Genomic DNA, 19,520 nt, shown 5'->3' on the forward strand with positions numbered 1-19,520 from the left:
CCCGGGTGATCGCAGGACGGCGACATTGGCAGACGGTTCTATAGTTCGGTTCACGTCATGTGCGAGCCAAGTCAAAGCTAGAAGCGCGAGCTCAACACTCTGAGCGTTCCTGCTTCGCACGTGCGCAAGTGCACCACAGGCGCTGTTACAAGCAGCATGCCCGCGCTTGTAGCGTCGGCTTCGCTCGCACATAAGGTGAAACAACTATAGCCTACTTCGATGTGCTGCTGCCGACAGAACGCGAGGAGGACGCGGCGCGTCGACCGACCATCTCCGCACAAAACGATAGCTGTCAACCGGGCTAATCACGGCACGCATTTATTCGAGGCAATGCGGTGTTCCGGGAAAGAAACCTCGAACACCAGAGCGAGCGAGTCAAATACCCTAGGAAACTGCGCATCAAGAGGGACTCTGCATCGCGCTGAAGGAAGCGCAATAAAAAACGTACAAAATCTGCTAACACCAAGGGGTTTAGCAGACACTGAGAGGTCATGGCGTCGGCCCCGTGGCTCCCGCGAGCCGTACCCTCGCCTCTTTCTCACGTTTTCTCTCGACTCTACGTGACTCAGGCTGCATAGTGACGATTAAAATGTTAAAAAGCGCTAACAAACATGACAAAAAAAAAAAAAAAAGACACACGTACGACAGAGACAGTCGTACGTGTGCGTCTTTTTGTCCTGTTTGGTCGCGCCTTTTAACATTTTAATCGATATGAACCAACTAGCCCCAACCAAAGTTTTATTGCATAGTGATGCCTCGAGCGACTGCCACTCGGCACGAAGGTCATCCACACCACCACACGCCACACTCTCGCACTTAGTTGCCCGTCGCGACGCCGCCCGCATCGGCCATATTCCTCGACAACCGATTCTCCGGCGATTTCTTCGAGAATTCCCCGACTTTTCCGGATGCTTTCGAATTCCCCGACAATTTCAGGTCTTCCAGGTTAGTCGACACCGCGATTAACTAAAGGAGAACCGTTATTAAAAGAGAAAGAAAAGAAATGACAGCGACTTTTACCTTCAAAGTCCTATAATGCGAAGAATGCCGTATTCAAGAAACGATCGTTTATTTATTTTTTTATAGAAGGCATTAAACGTCACGTGACACTACGGTGTCGAATCGTGGTGACACGCGACTTGACCTCACGTGACGTGACGACGTCACGTCACGCGGAATGCACGAACGAAGATATGCAAGGACGAACAAATTTTTGGAAGTAGGAGGCGTTCCGTTATAAAGCACACGCCACGCTTTAAAACACTGTCTAGGTGGCGCAAGTCACCGCCCGATTTCCATTCAACCACCAGCGGAGGTTTGAGTGAGGAGCAATGGTCTACCGCCCGCATCTATTCTTCACTCTTCTTAACGAATCGTCACACAAATGCACGGAGCCGAAGTGGTGGCAAAAAGCCCAACGAGGTCACCCTCTTCCCCCCCCTCCGGCACTTCTAATTAAAGGAGCTTCATCGGGCGAGGTGCTCATTGGATAACCCGACGCGTCGCCGCCAGCACGCCTCCCGAGATAATGAAGGGGACCCAAACGCGCACCCCGGAGGCTTCGCGGGCCGGTGAGGTAATTGAATAATTGAACAATAGCCGCATTCAGACCGGCCAAATTACTCGCCCGCGCACAGAAGTAAAAAAAAAAAAAAAAATGCCCAGAAAGATACAACGATGATTGACCAAACTTTCAGCAGCCCAGGCGCGGAGCGTTCCGCCTCGTTCACATACCCTGCGCCCTCCGGGGAGCGGAACCGCTGGCAGCGATCCATAATCCGTTCTCCGCTAAGCTGACAGTGCGGTGGAAGCTACGCGCTCTTTTGGACCAATCAAAACGCTTCATTCCTATCACCCGACCCCGCTGTCCGCGCGGGGGTATGGGCTGGCGCGTGATTACGTGACGGAAGATAGATGTACCACTCTTCCAATAACCACGTGGCTTTCAGCGCTCCGTTAGTTCCGGGAAAAAACTTACTACTATCCGCCTTCTTAAAATTCGCGTCATTGGCAAAACAACAATGCTTTGCACGAGCTTACGTCCCTCAGGTCTTGGCACGTTCGAAAGGTTTTCCTCACCGTGTTCAATCATTTTCACATTTTCGCTGGGTTAAGCCCATGCAAAAGCAGCCGCGCCGAAACGGATCTACAACGGAGTTGTTGCAGCCTCGCCAAGCCTGACGACTTCTCTAATCGTCCTACCACCATGGACGAGTGTCGGGTGCACTGCCACGGCCCCGGGAAGCAGAAACGAAGCGAACAGGGAAACCACGCGGATAGAACACCACTAAAAACGGCGAACATGGAGCCCTCATCGGGTGAAAGTGACGATTGGGCGTTTCTGGGACTGCTATGGTGTATATCTTGACGGATTAGTCCCGCAAAACGGTCACAGGTTAAAAGATTACCCGGGGCTCCCGGCCTGGTTTGCGAGAGGTTAGCAAGTGTCGCGGCGCGCTGACCAAGGGAGCGCGTTCGCTCCACCACAAGGCACCGGCTCCGCAACAGACGGTGACGCGTGCGGCTGCTTTGCGGATTCGCGGGCGAATCCGCGCGGGCGGAAAATACCGGATATGGGTCCCGGACTGGTCCAGATTTTCCGCCAGCGACGAGTCGATTTCGCCACCCGGCTCCAAAATCTACTTTCCGCCCGCGAATACACCAGTGTGTAAACGCGCCATTAGGCCATGAAAATCTGTCTCTCCCCCTGTATTCACCTGACCTGCACTCTTAGAAAAAAGGGTCAGTATAGTCCTCCCTAAAGGGAGGAACGCTCTTGACACATATGTTCCTTCAGAAAGGGAGAAACTTTCGTCCCTTAAGCAGGGGAGGAAAAGTTCCTCCGTCGACTGCATCTCATTATGGCGGCCACGAATCGAGCAAATCGAGCTCGGTAAGGCTTAACGAGAACACTAAGTCTATTGCACGAAGCGAGAGGAGCAGGAAATAAAAACGTAACACGAGCTTTCCGCGAACTGTATTTATTTCCGAAGTTTCTTTACCCCTGCAGGTAAAGAAACTTACGTTTCGAAAGCATGCAGTCACTCAGTCTTCTCATCGTCAGCACTGCGATGTTCAACGGAGACAACCGGCACTCAGTTCGCGCACTTTATGTCCTACCTTTGCTATTCCTCGAGCCACAATTCCTTCGTCAACCGTTGCGTCAACCGCACATCACGGAGGAGTGAAAATCATTCGCCCGCAAAACCAAAAGCCGCTCTCAAAAAAAAGCAAATCCGAAGCAACGTCTTGGCTTATCTCAGCACGGTAACACGAAATTATGGCGTAGCCGCGTAGCGTAAAAGGATGTTAAATCGCTTGCCACCAGATGGCAGGGTCAAGCAGAGTAATCGCACGTAGCTAGGCTAGGTGGCGCTAGGTACCGCCCAATTCATGTTTTACAAAAAAAATATTTTTATTTTTCTTACGCCACAATTGCGTTTCCTTTTCTTCGGAATCTCTAACACATGTAGACACGTTGCGCACACTACAAACATCAGGTCAACATATATTGAACGCATACACAGGCATCGCACATACAAACATCAATACAACAGCACACTACCCCGATTACTACTAGCGAGCCCTGCGTTTCCGTCTTTTATAGTGGTCGTTTTAAACGTGCGGAATTTTTCGGTGACTCCCTAAGCAAAAAAAAATATTCCGAACATGTTCATTTTTTTCCAGCAATGTCATACATCTGAGGCTATTCTTAATGGCTCAGGGGATGAATCTCTTATTAAAAAGAAGACGCTCAATCATGCCATAATTATTTGAAAGCCAATAAATCGAGCCGCTCCAATGTGGTTCCAAGCCATGAGTTTGTTTTCCCGCATGGCCCTTCGTAGCCAGTATTTATATTGTAGTGTTCGTTTTTCTATTTGTGCTGTTCGCGCAAAGCTGCAATTGCCGTCTTGAATTAATCTCTGTAGAGCGGATATCCACTCAGCTGGAAGTGATGCTTCACGGGCACAGAAATCGCTTTTCGATCAACTTGAATGCAGTCAAAGCCGCGACTTCCGCCAACTGTTAAGTGTACGGAGCTGCGCCGTTGCGAGCTCGAAAACTTCTAGCGTTCATCCCAGCGCGCCACTTAGAGGGCAGTTTCTACAGGAACCGTAATATATTTAAACAGTAAAATAAAGGATAGCGTTTTTTTTTTTTCGATTTTGCCTGTCTTTTCTTTTTTTTTTTATGCTAAACATTCATTATAAATATACGTACTTTCCGTCATACTTTCGTAGTGTTGTCTTTTCCCCAGAGCGCAATCGCTCTCGGGGACCGACAGTCACATTGGCCACTGTACGATAGGAGCTTACCTGGCTTACCGTTCAGACCAGCGTTCCAACATGACTATCCACACGTCGATCGACTGCACCTAATCCCTCAAGTGGTTTTAAACTCTTTAATGTAAAGCGGAATGTCATCCTGCGACACCCCGGCCCCTCCGATAACGGCCCGACCAGCGGCATCAATGCCCGACAGTTTACGTCATCTCATCTTGTTGTTACACCACTGATACGCGAACACACGGTCACATCGGCGATAATTCCAGTCTTCTGTTCACAACCCACAACACTGCCATCACGATGTCGCTGACACGAAGAAATACAGAACCACGTTGACGATGTTGCTGACACGCAGAAGAATCACGTTGAACGCCGGTTGGCACTCGGCACGGAAGGCACCCAGGCAGCCGGCAGGAAAACCTGCCTTCCTTGGACGCAGTTCCCGCGATTTCCATAACGTCGAAAACGTCGACACAGTTCCTCATGGTTTCGCTGCTGTAGTTCCGCGTGTGTCCCGCAAATTGGAGACGGCCGTCTTACCCAGTGTATGTAGCACTGCTGGCACTGCTCCGGAACTTCGCTGTTTCTAGCGGCTTCGTTAGCTCATTTGATAAAATTAGTGGTAAAAACGTCAATGCAACCGAAATGTTCTGGACGTTTGGACTAGAAGACGGAATTACAGGCGGCCTTCGCTGCCGCTGAAGCTCAATCAACTCAACATTAATTTATTAAACAACGTGCGCGATGTGCTCGAAAAACGAAACCGAAAGAAGATGGGTCGGGAGGGCGAAAGCTTTCTCCGGTCTGCCTGGAGGAGGAAAACGTCTCGGAGAATAATAAGGACTTTAATTTTCCTTTCATCGGTCTGGGTTTGTTTATGTGTGTTTTGGTAAACAAAAATAAAAAAAAAAACTTTACAAAAACACTTTCCTGGGGATCGAACCGTTGACCACTTGGTCAGTAGCGCGATGTTCTACCCCTGCGCCAACTGAACAAGGAGAAACGCGCCCTCCTCCTTTCATCTGAACTGCCGTTCCTCCCTTCTCTGGGCAACTTGTCCGCAACAAGGAGGAACAGTCGCTTTTGCTACCTTTCTCCTCCCTTTTTTCTTAGAGTGTGGGGCCATCCAGTGACGTCTCCCTTCTTCACCCCCATGAAGAACCCACTGCATGGCAAGCGTTTCAAGGAAGGTGCGGTTTATCTTGGGGCAACTCTCCTTCAATAGCCAAAATAAGAACTGTGTCTGTGTCTTTCTGTGTCCGTTGTCCTGTCGCGCTTTTTAACCATTCTACAAGCAACAAACGATAGAAGAAAAAAAAAAAAGGAGAAGAGAGGTTAAAGGAAGCCTAAGGAGCGCTCCATAATTCACGGGCCTTCAGGTGAACAGACCTTCAACACGCAGCCGCGAAATCGGGTCGTCCAGCGGGCAACCCGATTCTGCAGGTTCCTTCCCCAATGGGGAAAGGATACCTCGAGACAAACGCCAACCTTCCCGTCGTCGTCTGGGGGTGGGTCGTGCGCGCGTCCATCAAATATTCAGCGCGGCAAAGCTCGGAAGAAAAGCCCCCCTCGTTAACGCCGCCAACAGGTGATACTACCTTTTCTCAACACGCCGCCGCGCGGCCACGGATCGTTTTGTCGCGAGCAACGAACGCGGAGAACTCGTCGGGGGCACTGGTCGCATGTTCTACGCAGTCGGCGACAAATTAAGGGGGACACTGACAGGGCATTTATGCTCGCCAAGGTTTTCATTTGTATACATCACATATGAGAGCCCTAGTACCCAGATCAGAATTTTCGGCTCGAAATTCGTTTTCTTTCCGCCCGAAAACCGCCGATCGAGAACTGGCCGGTTTGATTCCCGCTCACTCTTTTTCCGTGGTCACGTGCCGTTTTGTGTGGTTTAGGCACAACCACCAAATGTAATCGAAGTCGTGGGTCATCGAAGACACACACTCAATAATAAAAATAGACAAAAATATAACCATTGTTTGTGGCTCCATAAAAACTGCAAATACGTTGATTAAAAAAAAAAAAGTAGCACAGCCACGTGACTTACCCCTCGATTCGCGACTCCAGCAAACTATAGGGGGCGCGATGGTCAGGCAATATGGCGGACGAAAGGAGGTCGTTTTCGTCGTTCAGCACGCGGAACGCCAAAAAAAAAAAAGTTCGTTGCAGCGTAAAATTGGTGTTATATATGAAAGAAAAGCAATTTTTCGACGGTAAAAACCTTATAGTGAGTGCGTACGAAGGACATGGCAGAAGCATAAAAAAAATTACTGGAAACGATGCTTGTTTTTAGGCTGCCTCACTGATCTCTATTGTAGTAGGCTGGATCGCGGACCGCGGCCTCAGCAGCTGGGGCCGAGTGTCGCCATCGGCGGCCATCGATTGACACCAGCCAATGCATGGGACTCTATGGGAAGAGCGAGAAAAAAGTGCCGTTTTCTCCGTTTCTAAGCTTTTGTCGGCACTGAAACGTTTTGGATGCTTTTCGATCAGCCCGCCAAATTGCTTGTGTAGAAACATTAAAACTGACAGTCCCTCGCACTTTTTATAAATAAATATTGTGTGGTGAGTGACTCCGCTGTAGTGCAGCTCAATGAGGCGAGAGTTACCTCGAGTTACCGCGGAGTCGGTGGCGGTTTCGTTGAGTTGGGTTTAGCAGACGAGCTCGAAGGCTTTGCTACGCGGAATTCGCTCACTCCCGGAAAGCCGCTGTCGAGATGGAACTTCTTGGTCATATTCAACAACTTCTGGGCTTCCCCCACGACGGTCTCAGTGACGGCAAGTTCATTCGTTTACTCCACTACGAGAGCAAGCTTCACAGCTCAACCGTAGGTGCTCCGGTATGTTTGACTTTTTTAATCGGCGTTCGAACGTTTGACAAATACCGATTCGATCTCCAAACACTCGACATAAGGATCGCAGCACACCATAAAATATTCGCCTCCGAGCAGAGCGTTCATGTTTCAATATTCTTACATTTGCGCGTTTCTCCCATTGACTTGCGTGTATTGCCTGGTGTCAAGCAATGGCCGCCGGTGGCGACACCGACAGGCTCCCGATCCGCGATCCAGCCTACCACAATAGAGATCAGTGGGCTGCCTACGAGAATCAAGCAGCGATAGCAGACGACAGAGTCGAAACGGCCTCCTCTCTTGAACTTCTCGGCGTTGCCGCAACGTGGCGTCGATTTCGCTGGAGTCGCCAGTATTTCTTCTTCCTCCCCAGTCCAGTCTGTTTCAAGCAGTTGCGTTTTTTTTTTTACTTTATTAAAAATATACTAAAATATATGACACCATAAAAAATCGCCTGGCAAAGCAAAATTTTTTTTTTGGGGCGGTGACACCAGCGAGCGTTCGAAGAGCTGCTATCGGAGACCGCGATGCGTCTTGGGAAATCCGACGCTTCCAGCACGTTCATGACGTCACGTTTACCTTCACGGGCAAGCCTACAGGAAGGCTGCCGTGGTTGCGAGACTCGCCACTTGGTGGCGTCAACACGTTACAACCTGGCCGTTCGAGATGTCCGCTCGCCCGCGGAGTTGAATAGGCGCGGGAGAGAAGGGAGGGAAAAAGTTCGTTTCACACGCAATGGCACCGCTCGAGTTCTCTCCCAGAATGCATCGCACTCGCGGAGTGTCGCACCGAGAACGGGCCTCAAACGAACTTGCCAAATGCACCGAGTGCGGACTGAAGCTGTCATCTATGTTGTAGAAAGAGTACCGACCTCAAACCGAAACTAGCACCTTTCTCTTCGACCTGATGGGTGGAAGAGTGCAGTCGCTACCAACGTTTATCTATAAACGTAGGTTGTTGCAACCTGTAGTTTTTGTTTGCGACGACTTGAAGCAACTCGGCTGTCGTAGAGATATTTACAGAAGGCGTAAATTTCCGCAAGCAGCTGATTACAAAGCAGCTGGCTACGATCTTTCAATTCTTATAACCGTTTATACTGGAGAAAACTGATGATGCTGTCTGCGCAGAAGCTTCACTTGTTTGACATGATATTATGTGTGAACCACTGAAAGGGTACGGCTTAAAACTAGTCTGTTGGAATACCCAGCAAAACCTTTAGTGGGACATTCGATTTCGATCGTCGTTACAGGTCAATCAGATCTTAGCCTTGGTAAGGGCGTCAAGAACAAGAGCTTTCTCAAACAAATACGACGGGACAACATAGCTGACGTAGGTAAATGTTAAACATCATGATGTTGCCCAAGCCTCGGGTAAAGTCACTATGTTTAGCTTTCTCGAATGCTTTATGGCCCGTTCAAACTCTTGCGACCGAGACAGACCAGACCGGTTTTTAAGCCTCTTGCGACTTCTTAGGACCAGCTCCGCTGCAGCACATCCGGTCCTAAGACGTCGCAAGAGGCTTAAAAACCGATCTGGTCTCTCTTGGTCCACATATGTGATTGGCGCTTTACTGGGCAGTCCACAGTCCTTCGTCGACAAATGTTAAAATTTTCACCCGCACACGGATGGTGATAAAGATATCGGGGGCCACTGATGCGTTCGTTCTGAGCATTTCTTTGCACACCGGTATATTTCAGCGTCTGCACGGCAACATAGCGACTTAAAATTTGCAAATAAAGCACGGATTGTCAATTGCTTTCTTCACGAAATAGCAGACGCTCACAATTTAAGATAGCGTTTGATCCCGTTGCCCGCAGGACACAATTTATATCAGAAAATCTACTTTCTTTTATCAATTTCAATTCTGCTGTATGAACAACACGTCGTAGCCACTGATCAGTGAGTGTAGCAGCCAAAACCTCGTCGTCTGCTCCAACTCCTCGCCGGAGCGAGGCATGACGGGATTGCATTTTGACACGAGCTCCACTTTCTCGGTGAAGCGAGTGCATGCACACGTGGGGTGCCGCCGCTAAAACAAACTCTGAGAGTCCAACCACTCGTGGAGTGCCGGCCGAAACGAACCTGCTCCATGCTGCAAGTGGGCACGCATGGAAACGAGTGCCTTCAAACGAACTCGCTACTAGCCAAGTCAGGAAGGGATCGCGGATATGCAGCTTGCTGCCGTACTTCCTGCGGAGCGGCGTCGCTTTTAAGGGTAGTTTGACAAAACAACATTCGGTTTAAGTTCGTTTTAATGTTTTGGTGCCTTTTTGGAGCATGTCTCTGTGGTGTGGGGCCAGAACGGAGTTGACAGACAATAAAATAGGTAGGTGCTCCGAAGGGCACCAGCTGCACATGTGCCGATGTGTTATTGAAGGCACAAAGCTTGTGCTGGAGGCGGTATATACACATACGAGTCCACTGTGTGTGTGTGTGCGTGCATGCGTGTGTGTGTGTTTCAACTTGTCTTGTCTTTTGCAATGTTTTTTCACCCGAAAATTGCTAAACCAACAGCCCAACTCCACGCTTCATAGGCAGAGATAAACATTCTAGGGAACTGCTGGAAGAGTATGAAATAAAGAACGTCGACGATGGAATCCCATAGTCCTTCTCAATGCCCACTTGCCTTTGACCATTGTCCAGGCGTTGAAGGATTTTGAGCTTGTCTAATAGAGACAACTGCTTCCGTTTCGTCGTAGTCATTACGAAAGTGGGCGCACAAACTGCCGTCCTGCCGTTGTAACCCAAAACTAAGATAGCCAAACGGAACCGATGACAAAGAAAAAAATAGACACACCACGTGGTTTGTTTTCGTCTACCGCGCCGCCGCTTTGCCTCGGAGGTGCCACAAACTTTAGCAATGATACGCCGCGCTGCAGAGGTGGCGGCGGGCATCGGCTACGCCAGCACTGCACAGCACAAAACTTCGTTGAATTAATTGCAAAAATAATTGTTACACCACAACTTAGCAGCCAACGTTATCAGATCCAATACCGCCGTTGACACCGCGACTTCGCACGGCGATGCCGAGCAACCTGGTCTGTTGCAGCATGGCACTCGTGTGATCTCTACTCCTACAGTGACGTCTCGATATGGACACCTTCCTTCCCGCCAGAAATAGTCCAAAATGTAAGTCATCCATAACCATGAGACTAAAATGGATGCATTTACCAAGCATGTCCCTAAGAAGTATGTCTATGTAGCAGGGCATCCATATTGATGTGACTCATATTAACAGGACATGACTGTAGTCGTGTCCCACCAATTTAGGTGATGACGAGAAGTTACCGCTACGGCGATGCAACACAAATGCCAACTTCGCTTCTGTTGCTGAACAGGCCAGCAGCCCCAGCGGGGATGTTTCTAAACTACATGTTGATCAGTGCTGAGCTCGCTGAAGCCACAACGAAGAATACTTCTATGGTTCGACAAATGCCCAATGAACAATTTGGGGACAGGCTAAAGAACCGCTGAAAACCACTTCGGTCATCTCGGATTCACCCAGGTCCGGAGATTTCATTGAATGAGCAAACAGGCTTCGCACCTCTCTAGAGCGCAGCTCTTAGGCACCCGTTTCCGGCTTGGGTGCCGTCACCGTCGGCGTCAATGTAACCGCGCGCGTTGCATTATGGGACGTTTCCTCGCTAAAGTTAGCGGGTAAATTTTCTCACTAAAGTTAGTGGGGAAATTTTTCCGCTAAATTTAACAGAGAATATTTTCCGCTAAATTTAGCGGTAAAATATTACCGCTACATTTAGCGGAAAACGTTTTGCCAAATTTAATGAAAAAATTTTTCCGCTAAATTTAGCGGAAAAATTGCAGCCAAGCGTGTCGTTCGTGTAGGCAGCACGTGCAATTGCAAGCTTGTCAGGTGTATTCCCCCACACTGACACCAGTTGTGACGTCTCTTTCTGACCTCTTTGAAAATAGCAAGAATCCGTGTGCATAGCTTAAACAGGCGCTGAAGATTCCGGAAACTCCTCATATGACATCATGCCTCGGGAAGGAGGGGCTTCAGCGGTACTTTGAGAATTAATTTCTGCAGTCTCCGTGTGTTAAATTGAAAAATAATCTTGATATTAGTGATTCTGGAGGCCAAATGCAGACGATTTAGGTGTTTTTCCTCAAATACAAAACCGCTTCAGTTTCCCTTTAAAGAAACATTAACCCCCAAAAAAACAAAACCCCAGTTGTGACTAATATTATACCCTATCAATGTTGTTTTTTTTTCGATTTGCTTCGCTTATATATAGGACTCTGCATTCACAAAGTTTATTTCTCATGAAATTTGGAAGGTGCTTTCCGAGTATCATGTTCTGGCCAAACATTCGGGGTTTATTGGAGTATATTTTTTGTTTGATTCTCAATTTTTTAAAATCAGAATTTGTTTTACTGCCTTCCCAATTTCCAAACATTAAAAAACAAAATAAATAATGTTTGGGTACCATGACCGGTTGTCCCGAAGAAACCTTGACGAGCTAAAAGGCAAACCCCCTTTGCCAGTCGTTCAAAACTTCAAAACAAGCTTAAATGACATCTCAGGATTGCTGACACTGCACTCTTATGAAGTTAATTTGTAAAACGCCATCTTCTTTGCTTTTAATGCGATAGCATTATTAAGCGACTACTCAAGATTTTCAGTTATGTATACTCTGGCCTCAGCACAGTAGGTATGCTCAGCAGACCATTTCATCTAACAGTGCTTGCACCAGACTGTGCCGTGCGTACGCGGAGTGACAGTATGCTCTCTTTCACATCGGCATCCCCTTCGAAGGACCTGACGACCAGCATGGTCCAAGAAGTCGTCCTAGAGGTCGACCTCTAAGGACCTGAATTTCTTAAAAGACGTCGGGTCACATGCACATGACGTATGCACTTGACTGTACATGAGCACATAGCCGGTGTGCAATGTATGTCACATGGGCAATGATAAATGCTACTGCATTCCTAGATAATCACCCCTGTGGTTTCTACAACTTTGCCTCAACCATGATTTTGCTGACCTGTAATCTTTCTTCTGTCATTGTGACTTCGAAATCAAGAGTTCTAATCTAAAGAGAAGACAAATTCATCACCGAGCGTTTATTCAAATTTACCTATGAACATGGAAGCCTACTTATGTATTACCTTAAACGCTTTGTGAAGGTGTGTTCCACAGCATCTTGTCGCATAATGGAGGAACGACTCACCCCAAAGGTGTCGAACAATCCAGCCGCCGTCCATGTGGGTGAAACAAACGACAAACAAAAGGATACTCGACCATGGCCTGCACTCCGTTCTTCTTGAAGATCACTATTCGCATCACTTTGCCGCTCGGGGTGCTGATGGTGTGGATGACGTCCTGCAAGTGACAACGAAAAAGCAAAATCACCAAGGCCAACCAGCCGATCTTTACATTTTGTGACCCTCTGTTGGAATGTGGCGTCACAACTTGCCACAATTAACGAGAAAGGCTCAAATACGAGCCCATACATGAGAATTGAGTGGCCTTAAACGACGTTCCCACACCCCTGAGAGGGGCACGATGTAAAAGTTTGCACAGTTTTTGTTACTTTGTACATCCCATTAAACTGCCATCACTTGACAATTACTCTTGTTTTTTGTCTTTTTAAAAATTGTTTACTCAACTTCATTGTGAAGTCTAAGAGCACTCCAACCCACAAAAAACAAAGTAATTTTTTTTTTTCAAGGACATACTGACGCATATGAATTTCCCTAACACATACAGACTGATCAACAGGGTTTTGTTTAAGCCCCAGATGTAAAACAATATAAGGCAATTCTCAGAGCAAAATCACTCATAGCCAGCAAATAGAGCAACATTAGCAGCTACAATGCACACAGCAAGTGTTTACAAATCAACTGAGAACTGGTTATTTTTAGGTTCTAACTTTGCTTCAGCACAATCTTCAGAAGCTAGAAATGGACATAAACAAGAACAACCCACAACCCCAGCTATATCCCATTCACACCTAGTGAGTTGATAGTGCGGTGGAAACTACACGCTCGTTGGAGCAGTCGTCACTCTACCTATCACAATGTGCCAAGGGGAAAGACAAGCATGATGGGAAAGAAGGCAAGACTGCCTTGCTTTGGCAATCTCCAGCGGTGTTTTGGGTCTAAACCCCCCCTTCCCTATCTACAATATGCTGTTACATCAAACGTATCCACACGCACCTGTCAAAGGGCCTTCTGGCACAATATTGGACTCCCCAAAGGAATGCTTCAGTGCATGGGTTCCCAAGAACTCAATGAGTTCCCAGAGTACTGTTGGGGATTTCCCTAAGCCGCCAAAAAGTCCCTGAACATCCCTGCCAATAGGCAGTGCTCCTCCAGTATAAGCATGATTTTAGAAGATATGAGCCACCAACTCATTCCTAACTATGAGCTAAATGCTTCAAAGTATGTCAACTCCTCTTCACGAGGTCCGTAAGCTTTTGCACCCCTTTACTGCATCAATGCCCAGTTCGGGAGGCTTTCCTGCCTGCTGGACGAATGGATGGATGGATGGTAATGGCTGTACCCTTGATAATGGGCAGTAGCTCGCACCACCTAGCCTAGAGACCATTCAAGATGGACAGGGGTTGCCCGACAAAAGTTTTGAGAACCCCCGTCTTTAGTGCATGCAAAGTACATGGAACATAAACAGAGACCACTGGTATTTCAGACGAAAGTCCAAGTAAAACTTGTGTTCTAACCACACTGTAAGGGTGGAAGGATGCAAGGTAGCATTTTTTCTGCACTCGCATGGAACGAGTGGATGCACAAAAGAAAAGGTTGGTTGTTCCTCCCAAAACAACTCACCACTGTGATAGGGTAAGCAGGGTTGAGGATGGTCATCAGAAGGACATGGTTTGGCTTCTCCTCTTCTTGCCTGCAAGGAGAAAGCAGAAGTCCTTCCCCCTGTGAGACCCGTGCACCCGAGACATGTCCTCCAGCTTAGAACTGCACCAGACATCTCCTGAATGGTATCATCTAGGGCTCCCTTTGTCTTACTGCCAGCCATACAAATAAACCGAAGCCACTCGAATCTTTGATTTGAGGTGCTCTATAACGCTTTGAATCCCAAGAACAGCGATGGTCTGGCTAACTGCCGCAGTGACACTAACAGACAGTGACAAAACAAAATAAAGACAAGCAAGAGTTGCCTTGATGCCTATGCCCACATCCCACAAAAGGTGCCTTCTTTTCTCATCTATGACACACTGATACAACGAGTATTTTATGGCGGCGGGCCTTGCCAAAACGACACCAGGAAGTTGTGGAAGGAGGATAATCGAAATAACGGTATACCTTGTGGAGCACATCCTTTTACATGCAAAGAATAGGTCTCTCAGCCCCTTCTACATGTGCAGGGACTACATTAAGCTAATATTGAGCAGTGCTATTATTGAGGAAAGTGTCACTTCCCCAAAAACTTCCTACATTAGGACCCATGACCAGAAAATCTTTCCCCCTTTCAACAAAATGCTGCCCATCACATCTTTTCAAAAAAAAAAAAAAACAATGGACAAAAATATGGATATTTTTTGTAGGAAGGCAATTTGAGTACATGTAGCCATTTTCATTGTCCTCTAACCAACGAGTTTGTCAGTTCATGAAAGCAAAGCAATGACAGACATTGGTTTCCTCGGGGTTGCCGTGCCCCTCTGTTAGAAGAATGTAATTGCAAACCTAGCTGGAAGCCACCATCATATGCAGCATTGTTTCACAATTGTCCATACATTGTTATTCATTATGAACTGTATGTGTGCATGTAAAATAAACAAATGATCAGTTAGTTGACGGCTAAATCTCACTCACCCTCTTCCTCGTTGGTTGTTGTAGTAGTTGTAGCCTTGCTGTTGGTTGTTTCCATAACCACGATCCTGCACCAAAAGGAAAGCGTGGCCAATCAATGCATGGTTTCTCCTTAGTTGTCCACTGGTCAATAGGGAGTTTTAGAATAAGCATACACAAAAGCTCTGCGCTCATCAAGAATAGGGCCATGGCCACTGCACATGTGCCGAATGCTAACAGTGTTTTGTGGGTGCTATTTTCGCGTTTATGCAATGTTTTCAGAAATTGTGAGTGCACGCAGGGTCTTTGCATTCCTCCAACGAGGACTCGTGATGCGCGACAAGTTGGCTAAAGCCAGGACGACCACAATTAGAGATGGCGACTCCCAAGACCGCGTTTGCGACCATCGCGAGTTTAATGTCTACGGAATCTTTGTGTCTGCGATTTTCAATACAGGAGGATATTTCACTCCTTTGGGAGGAGCATGCCACAAACGGTTTGGAAGACCCAGCATGGTGGGCAACGATTGCCGGCAACTTTCCGGCAACTTTCCGCTTGTGGCAGAACGCTTCCCGTCGAAAGTCATCAGGACACGAGACCTCTTTTACCGAGGCAATGTAGGCGGAAATGACCATGTAATCGTTTGCGTCACATTCTCATATTCAAACAAATCTAAAATGTTATTTGGGACCCAAAAGACTTCTCTTCTCATGCTACAGCATTACATGTGAAATAAATCTTTTCACTTCTTGTAGCTTATCTTTTTGCCTGAAATTTCTTTCTCAAACACTTCCCTCTTCTTTCTGGTGCACACATTGTTTCATCCCGGAAATCCTAGAACCCCATTTTCTGCCAGGTGGTGTCAGGTGTTTCTAAAACAGCGGATTGAAAGGTGTGCAAACTATAAGGACACACAAATATGGCTGGCGTTCAAAGGCCCGCAAATATGTCCCTTCTGCCAAACTTGTGAAAAAAAAAAAAAAAAAAGGTTGACACTACCTTTTTTTTTTTCTTTGGATTTCCTTTGAAATCAAACATCTGTCAACTGGAATAGCCTTCCACCACATGTAGCTGGGCGGTTTCATTTGGATTCAGGCAATGAGGTGCAGTCATATTTTTTATTTTGCTTCAAAATTTTATTTCGTGACACAAGTTCCAAGAAGAACAATCCTTTTTGATTTTAATGTCCTGACATGTTTAGTTTCTGAGAAAAAGAATCTCAAAGAAGCGGAAAGAATGACGAGGTTTTGACAATTGTCGTGTGTGGCGTTTTTGAATCACTCTCAATCTCAAAGTATTCAAAAGAGAGTGTCTATATTTTTTTACTGTGATATATATGCAAGTAGGTAAAACAACGTTTAGCTACTATTTATTATTCGTCACACCATTCTTTTTAAAAATCCCCAAACATGCCTCCGCGAACAACTGTGACCTAAATTGCGGATTTTTTTTCCGAGTCGACTGTGTTTAGTATCGCTTTTAAAATAATACCACGTGTACAACCTTTCATTGCCTTCCAAATTAAGCAAAGCTTGTGTCGTTATAATGTACGAGTACTGAGAAATAAATTATGAAACAGAGGCTTTCACTTTTTGTTCAATTTCAGCACGCTAAAAAAAAAAAAACATTTTGAATTTTTTTTTTTTTTTTTTGCCAGAATACATTTTGTTAGAGGTATATGCACTGGTTTTGAGTTTCAAGCCTCTAAATATGCTAAAAGAGAGCAAATGCCGAGGGTGGGTTTAAATAGACCATTTGCTATATCCCCCAGTGCCCCAGCCCGCCCTAAAAGAATCATGGGAACGGTGTTCCTTCAGCCCCTTAGTGATCGGTAATTTTGACCCTATTCTTGGTTACACAGGTTTTGACCGTAATTCGGAGTCACCCTGAACAAGCGCCTGATATACCCCTATGACCTGTCATATTGCTTTTAAAAATTCTCCTCAATGTCAGCGTTTTTTATACTAAATAAGCTGTCCACCCTTCAACCTGGAAGGAGCTGCAGAAATCTCTTACAGTATTATCACGCTGATATTAAGTTAGAAACGCCAAAAATGCTCTAAACAGCCCCGCAGACTCCGAGCTAAATCCTGTTTTTTGCTGCTGTGAATTATCGGCTTTTTAAGCAATTCCTGCTCAAACAGCAATCACGAGAATGATAATATTGTAAGAGATTTCTGCAGCTCAGCCAGGTTGAAAGGTGGATCGCATGCACAGTAACAAAAATGCCGACATTGACGAGCAATTTTAAAAGTGATATGACGGGTCCTTGGGGTATATCAGGTGCTTGTTCAGGGTGACCTCGAATTACGCTCAAAAACTATGTAACCATGGGGTTGGTCGAAAATTAGCGATCACTAGGGAGCTGAAGGAACACCGTTCCCATGATTCGTTGAGTGCGGGCCGGGGCGCTTGGGAATACTGCAAATGGTTTATTGACGACTGTGTGTGGCGTTTTTTAATTTGAGCTTTCAAGGCACATGCGGTGTGCTGTGCCACCTTCTGGTCCGGATTAAAACTGATAAAATCAATTCCGGGCTCCACTTTTAATCCTGTCGGTGATTACTGCTGCGTATTATTGTCTTTAGTGGAACTGAATATCTTGTTTCAGCTACTGCTTATCGAAGTGAATAGGGACATTTGACTGTGTCAAATGTAGGCTTTAGCAATGTATTTTACCAATTTGTTCTTTGGTGGAGGTTTTTCACATCACCAGCCCAACCATGCTTTTAGCTGCCTGTTGTAACCGGTCTCATGTATCAATCTTCAGGGGCACTTTTTTATGACAATTTGAACTGCATAACATTTTAAAAATGACAAATTGCAGTAGTATGTTGCCCTCAATGGAATACAAAGGTGCTCTCCAAAGTAAACATGCTTGACACTTTTTTCTACTGAGCCAACCCCAATCAAATTCGTAGCCACCAAGTTTAACCGTCGTGTGAACTCCTACGATTCAGGCCACTGCTCTCAAAGATCTTTCAGTGGTCTTACCAACCCGAGGGACCTCCATGTTAAAGGAAACATAAGACATTGTATCAAGCAACCCTAAAATTTATAACCATCTGACAAAAAAAAAAAAAAAAAAGGAGGAGTGATTAGGAGACATTTTAGACTGACAAATAAAGCCAAGCTCACAATGCAGTCTAGAAATTCTTCAAATAGCGGCAGCATATACTAACACGCAGACATCTAAGTTTTCTGTTTATGTTGAAAGTGCGTGTCGGCATAAGCTTGTGGGAGATTCACTTATGAAAAGAGGGGTCGGGAGTTTTCGCCTCTAGCAGGGAATCTTGCCTAGCAAGAGCCTCAGCATACCGACCAGAACCACAGAACTATCCCGAAACAACGAAAAAAGCAAACACGCTTGCACCCCCTTTTTTTTTTTTTTCTGCAGCTTCAACAACAAAAGCTTGCGACCGCCTTGGTGACCTGCGAAACTTGAAACGTTTTTCAGAACAAAAGAAACTACACGCCGAACGACAAAGCTCGTGAGCAACGCACAGAATCCAAGCATTGCAAGCCGCACGAAACACAGACCGGTCGACTGCCCGCGTCAGTCAAACTGGCCGCCACAACGCAATGCGGCCACGCCGGTGGCTGAAATCGCAGCCAAATACACCACGGTCCCAAACGTTCAACCGCTTTCCAAGCGGTCGGGTTCTCGGACAGAACGCCTCAAAAACCCGCGGAACCGTACGCAAAACGGCTGACTCGAGAGAAACAAAGAAAACCTCGCGACCGGCGTTCTGACAAAGCAACATGCTCGGCGGTGAAGTTGTCGGGGGGCGCACAAGTGCTCGAAAACCGCGTCGCGTCATCACATCGGCTCGGCGCCCAGATTTCGCGCACACTGTGCGGACTCGTGGGCCCATGGAGGCAACGGCGACCGTCGCTCGGCGATTTCAAAACGACGAGACGGAAGAGCCGAAAGAGCGGCTACATCTCGTCGCCGAATCGCATTAAGCCTATCAAAGCATGCCGCTGTCGCCGCCACCGCTAGGTTCGAATGCGTCTCCCGTGCTCGTGCGTAGCCCAGACGCTTTTCTGTGCGATCGTGGTCGCCCGCGAAATGTCTAGCTAAAAGACGTACCCGTCCTTCGTCGGTTCTTTGGCGTTTTGCGGCGTGGCCGTCGTAGCTGGCGATATCGGCCATCATTCCAGAGCTGGGGTGGTTCGTTGCTGCGACGAAACAAGGGACGCGGACGTTGCGAGTGCACGGACGATGTCACGGAGTAGCAATCCAGGCAATGGCCACCTACCGACACAGAGAAAGCGAATGAGTGAGCCCAGTGAGCGACACACAGACTTCAGCGAGCGAGTTGTGCCAAGGAGCGCCGCACAGTGCCTCTGCAGTCGTAGTGAGAACAGAAGTACGGTGACCAATACCTACTACTAGAGAAAACAGTATGTTTTATCAGAATCCCACCAGGGATAAAGTAGCATTAACATCGCTAGCATAAAATTAATTCCCGTACGTTCCAGTGTGTTTTTGTTAAACTTTTTTTACATATAAACTATTTACTGCATTAGGCCTGCAAGTTTAAGGCACATATCAAAAAAGAGAAACAAGAACGTAGGGTTGGTG

The 19,520-nt window shown here is 46.9% G+C and overlaps 1 protein-coding gene across 4 annotated transcripts in view; it reads right to left on the reverse strand.

Annotated features, from left to right (window-relative positions):
* The window catches only part of LOC8034677 (heterogeneous nuclear ribonucleoprotein L), a 111,391-nt gene extending 92,069 nt beyond the window's left edge, over positions 1–19,322 (reverse strand). Inside the window, exons 1-4 of one of the 4 annotated variants that reach the window (XM_042287669.1) lie at positions 19,026–19,322; positions 14,957–15,021; positions 13,958–14,027; positions 12,409–12,494 (exon numbers count right to left, since the gene is read on the reverse strand). In XM_042287669.1, the coding sequence (XP_042143603.1) occupies positions 12,409–12,494; positions 13,958–14,027; positions 14,957–15,021; positions 19,026–19,091 (287 nt within the window). In that variant the 5' untranslated portion in view covers positions 19,092–19,322. The remainder of the gene's footprint in view (positions 1–12,408; positions 12,495–13,957; positions 14,028–14,956; positions 15,022–19,025) is intronic. The other 3 variants (XM_042287666.1, XM_042287667.1, XM_042287663.1) reach the window with 3 other exon arrangements.
* Between the last annotated feature and the right edge of the window lie 198 nt (positions 19,323–19,520).

The sequence above is a fragment of the Ixodes scapularis genome, unplaced genomic scaffold, assembly GCF_016920785.2.
Source record: "Ixodes scapularis isolate PalLabHiFi unplaced genomic scaffold, ASM1692078v2 PGA_scaffold10__122_contigs__length_95168666, whole genome shotgun sequence".
NCBI classification, from domain to species: Eukaryota; Metazoa; Arthropoda; class Arachnida; order Ixodida; family Ixodidae; genus Ixodes; species Ixodes scapularis.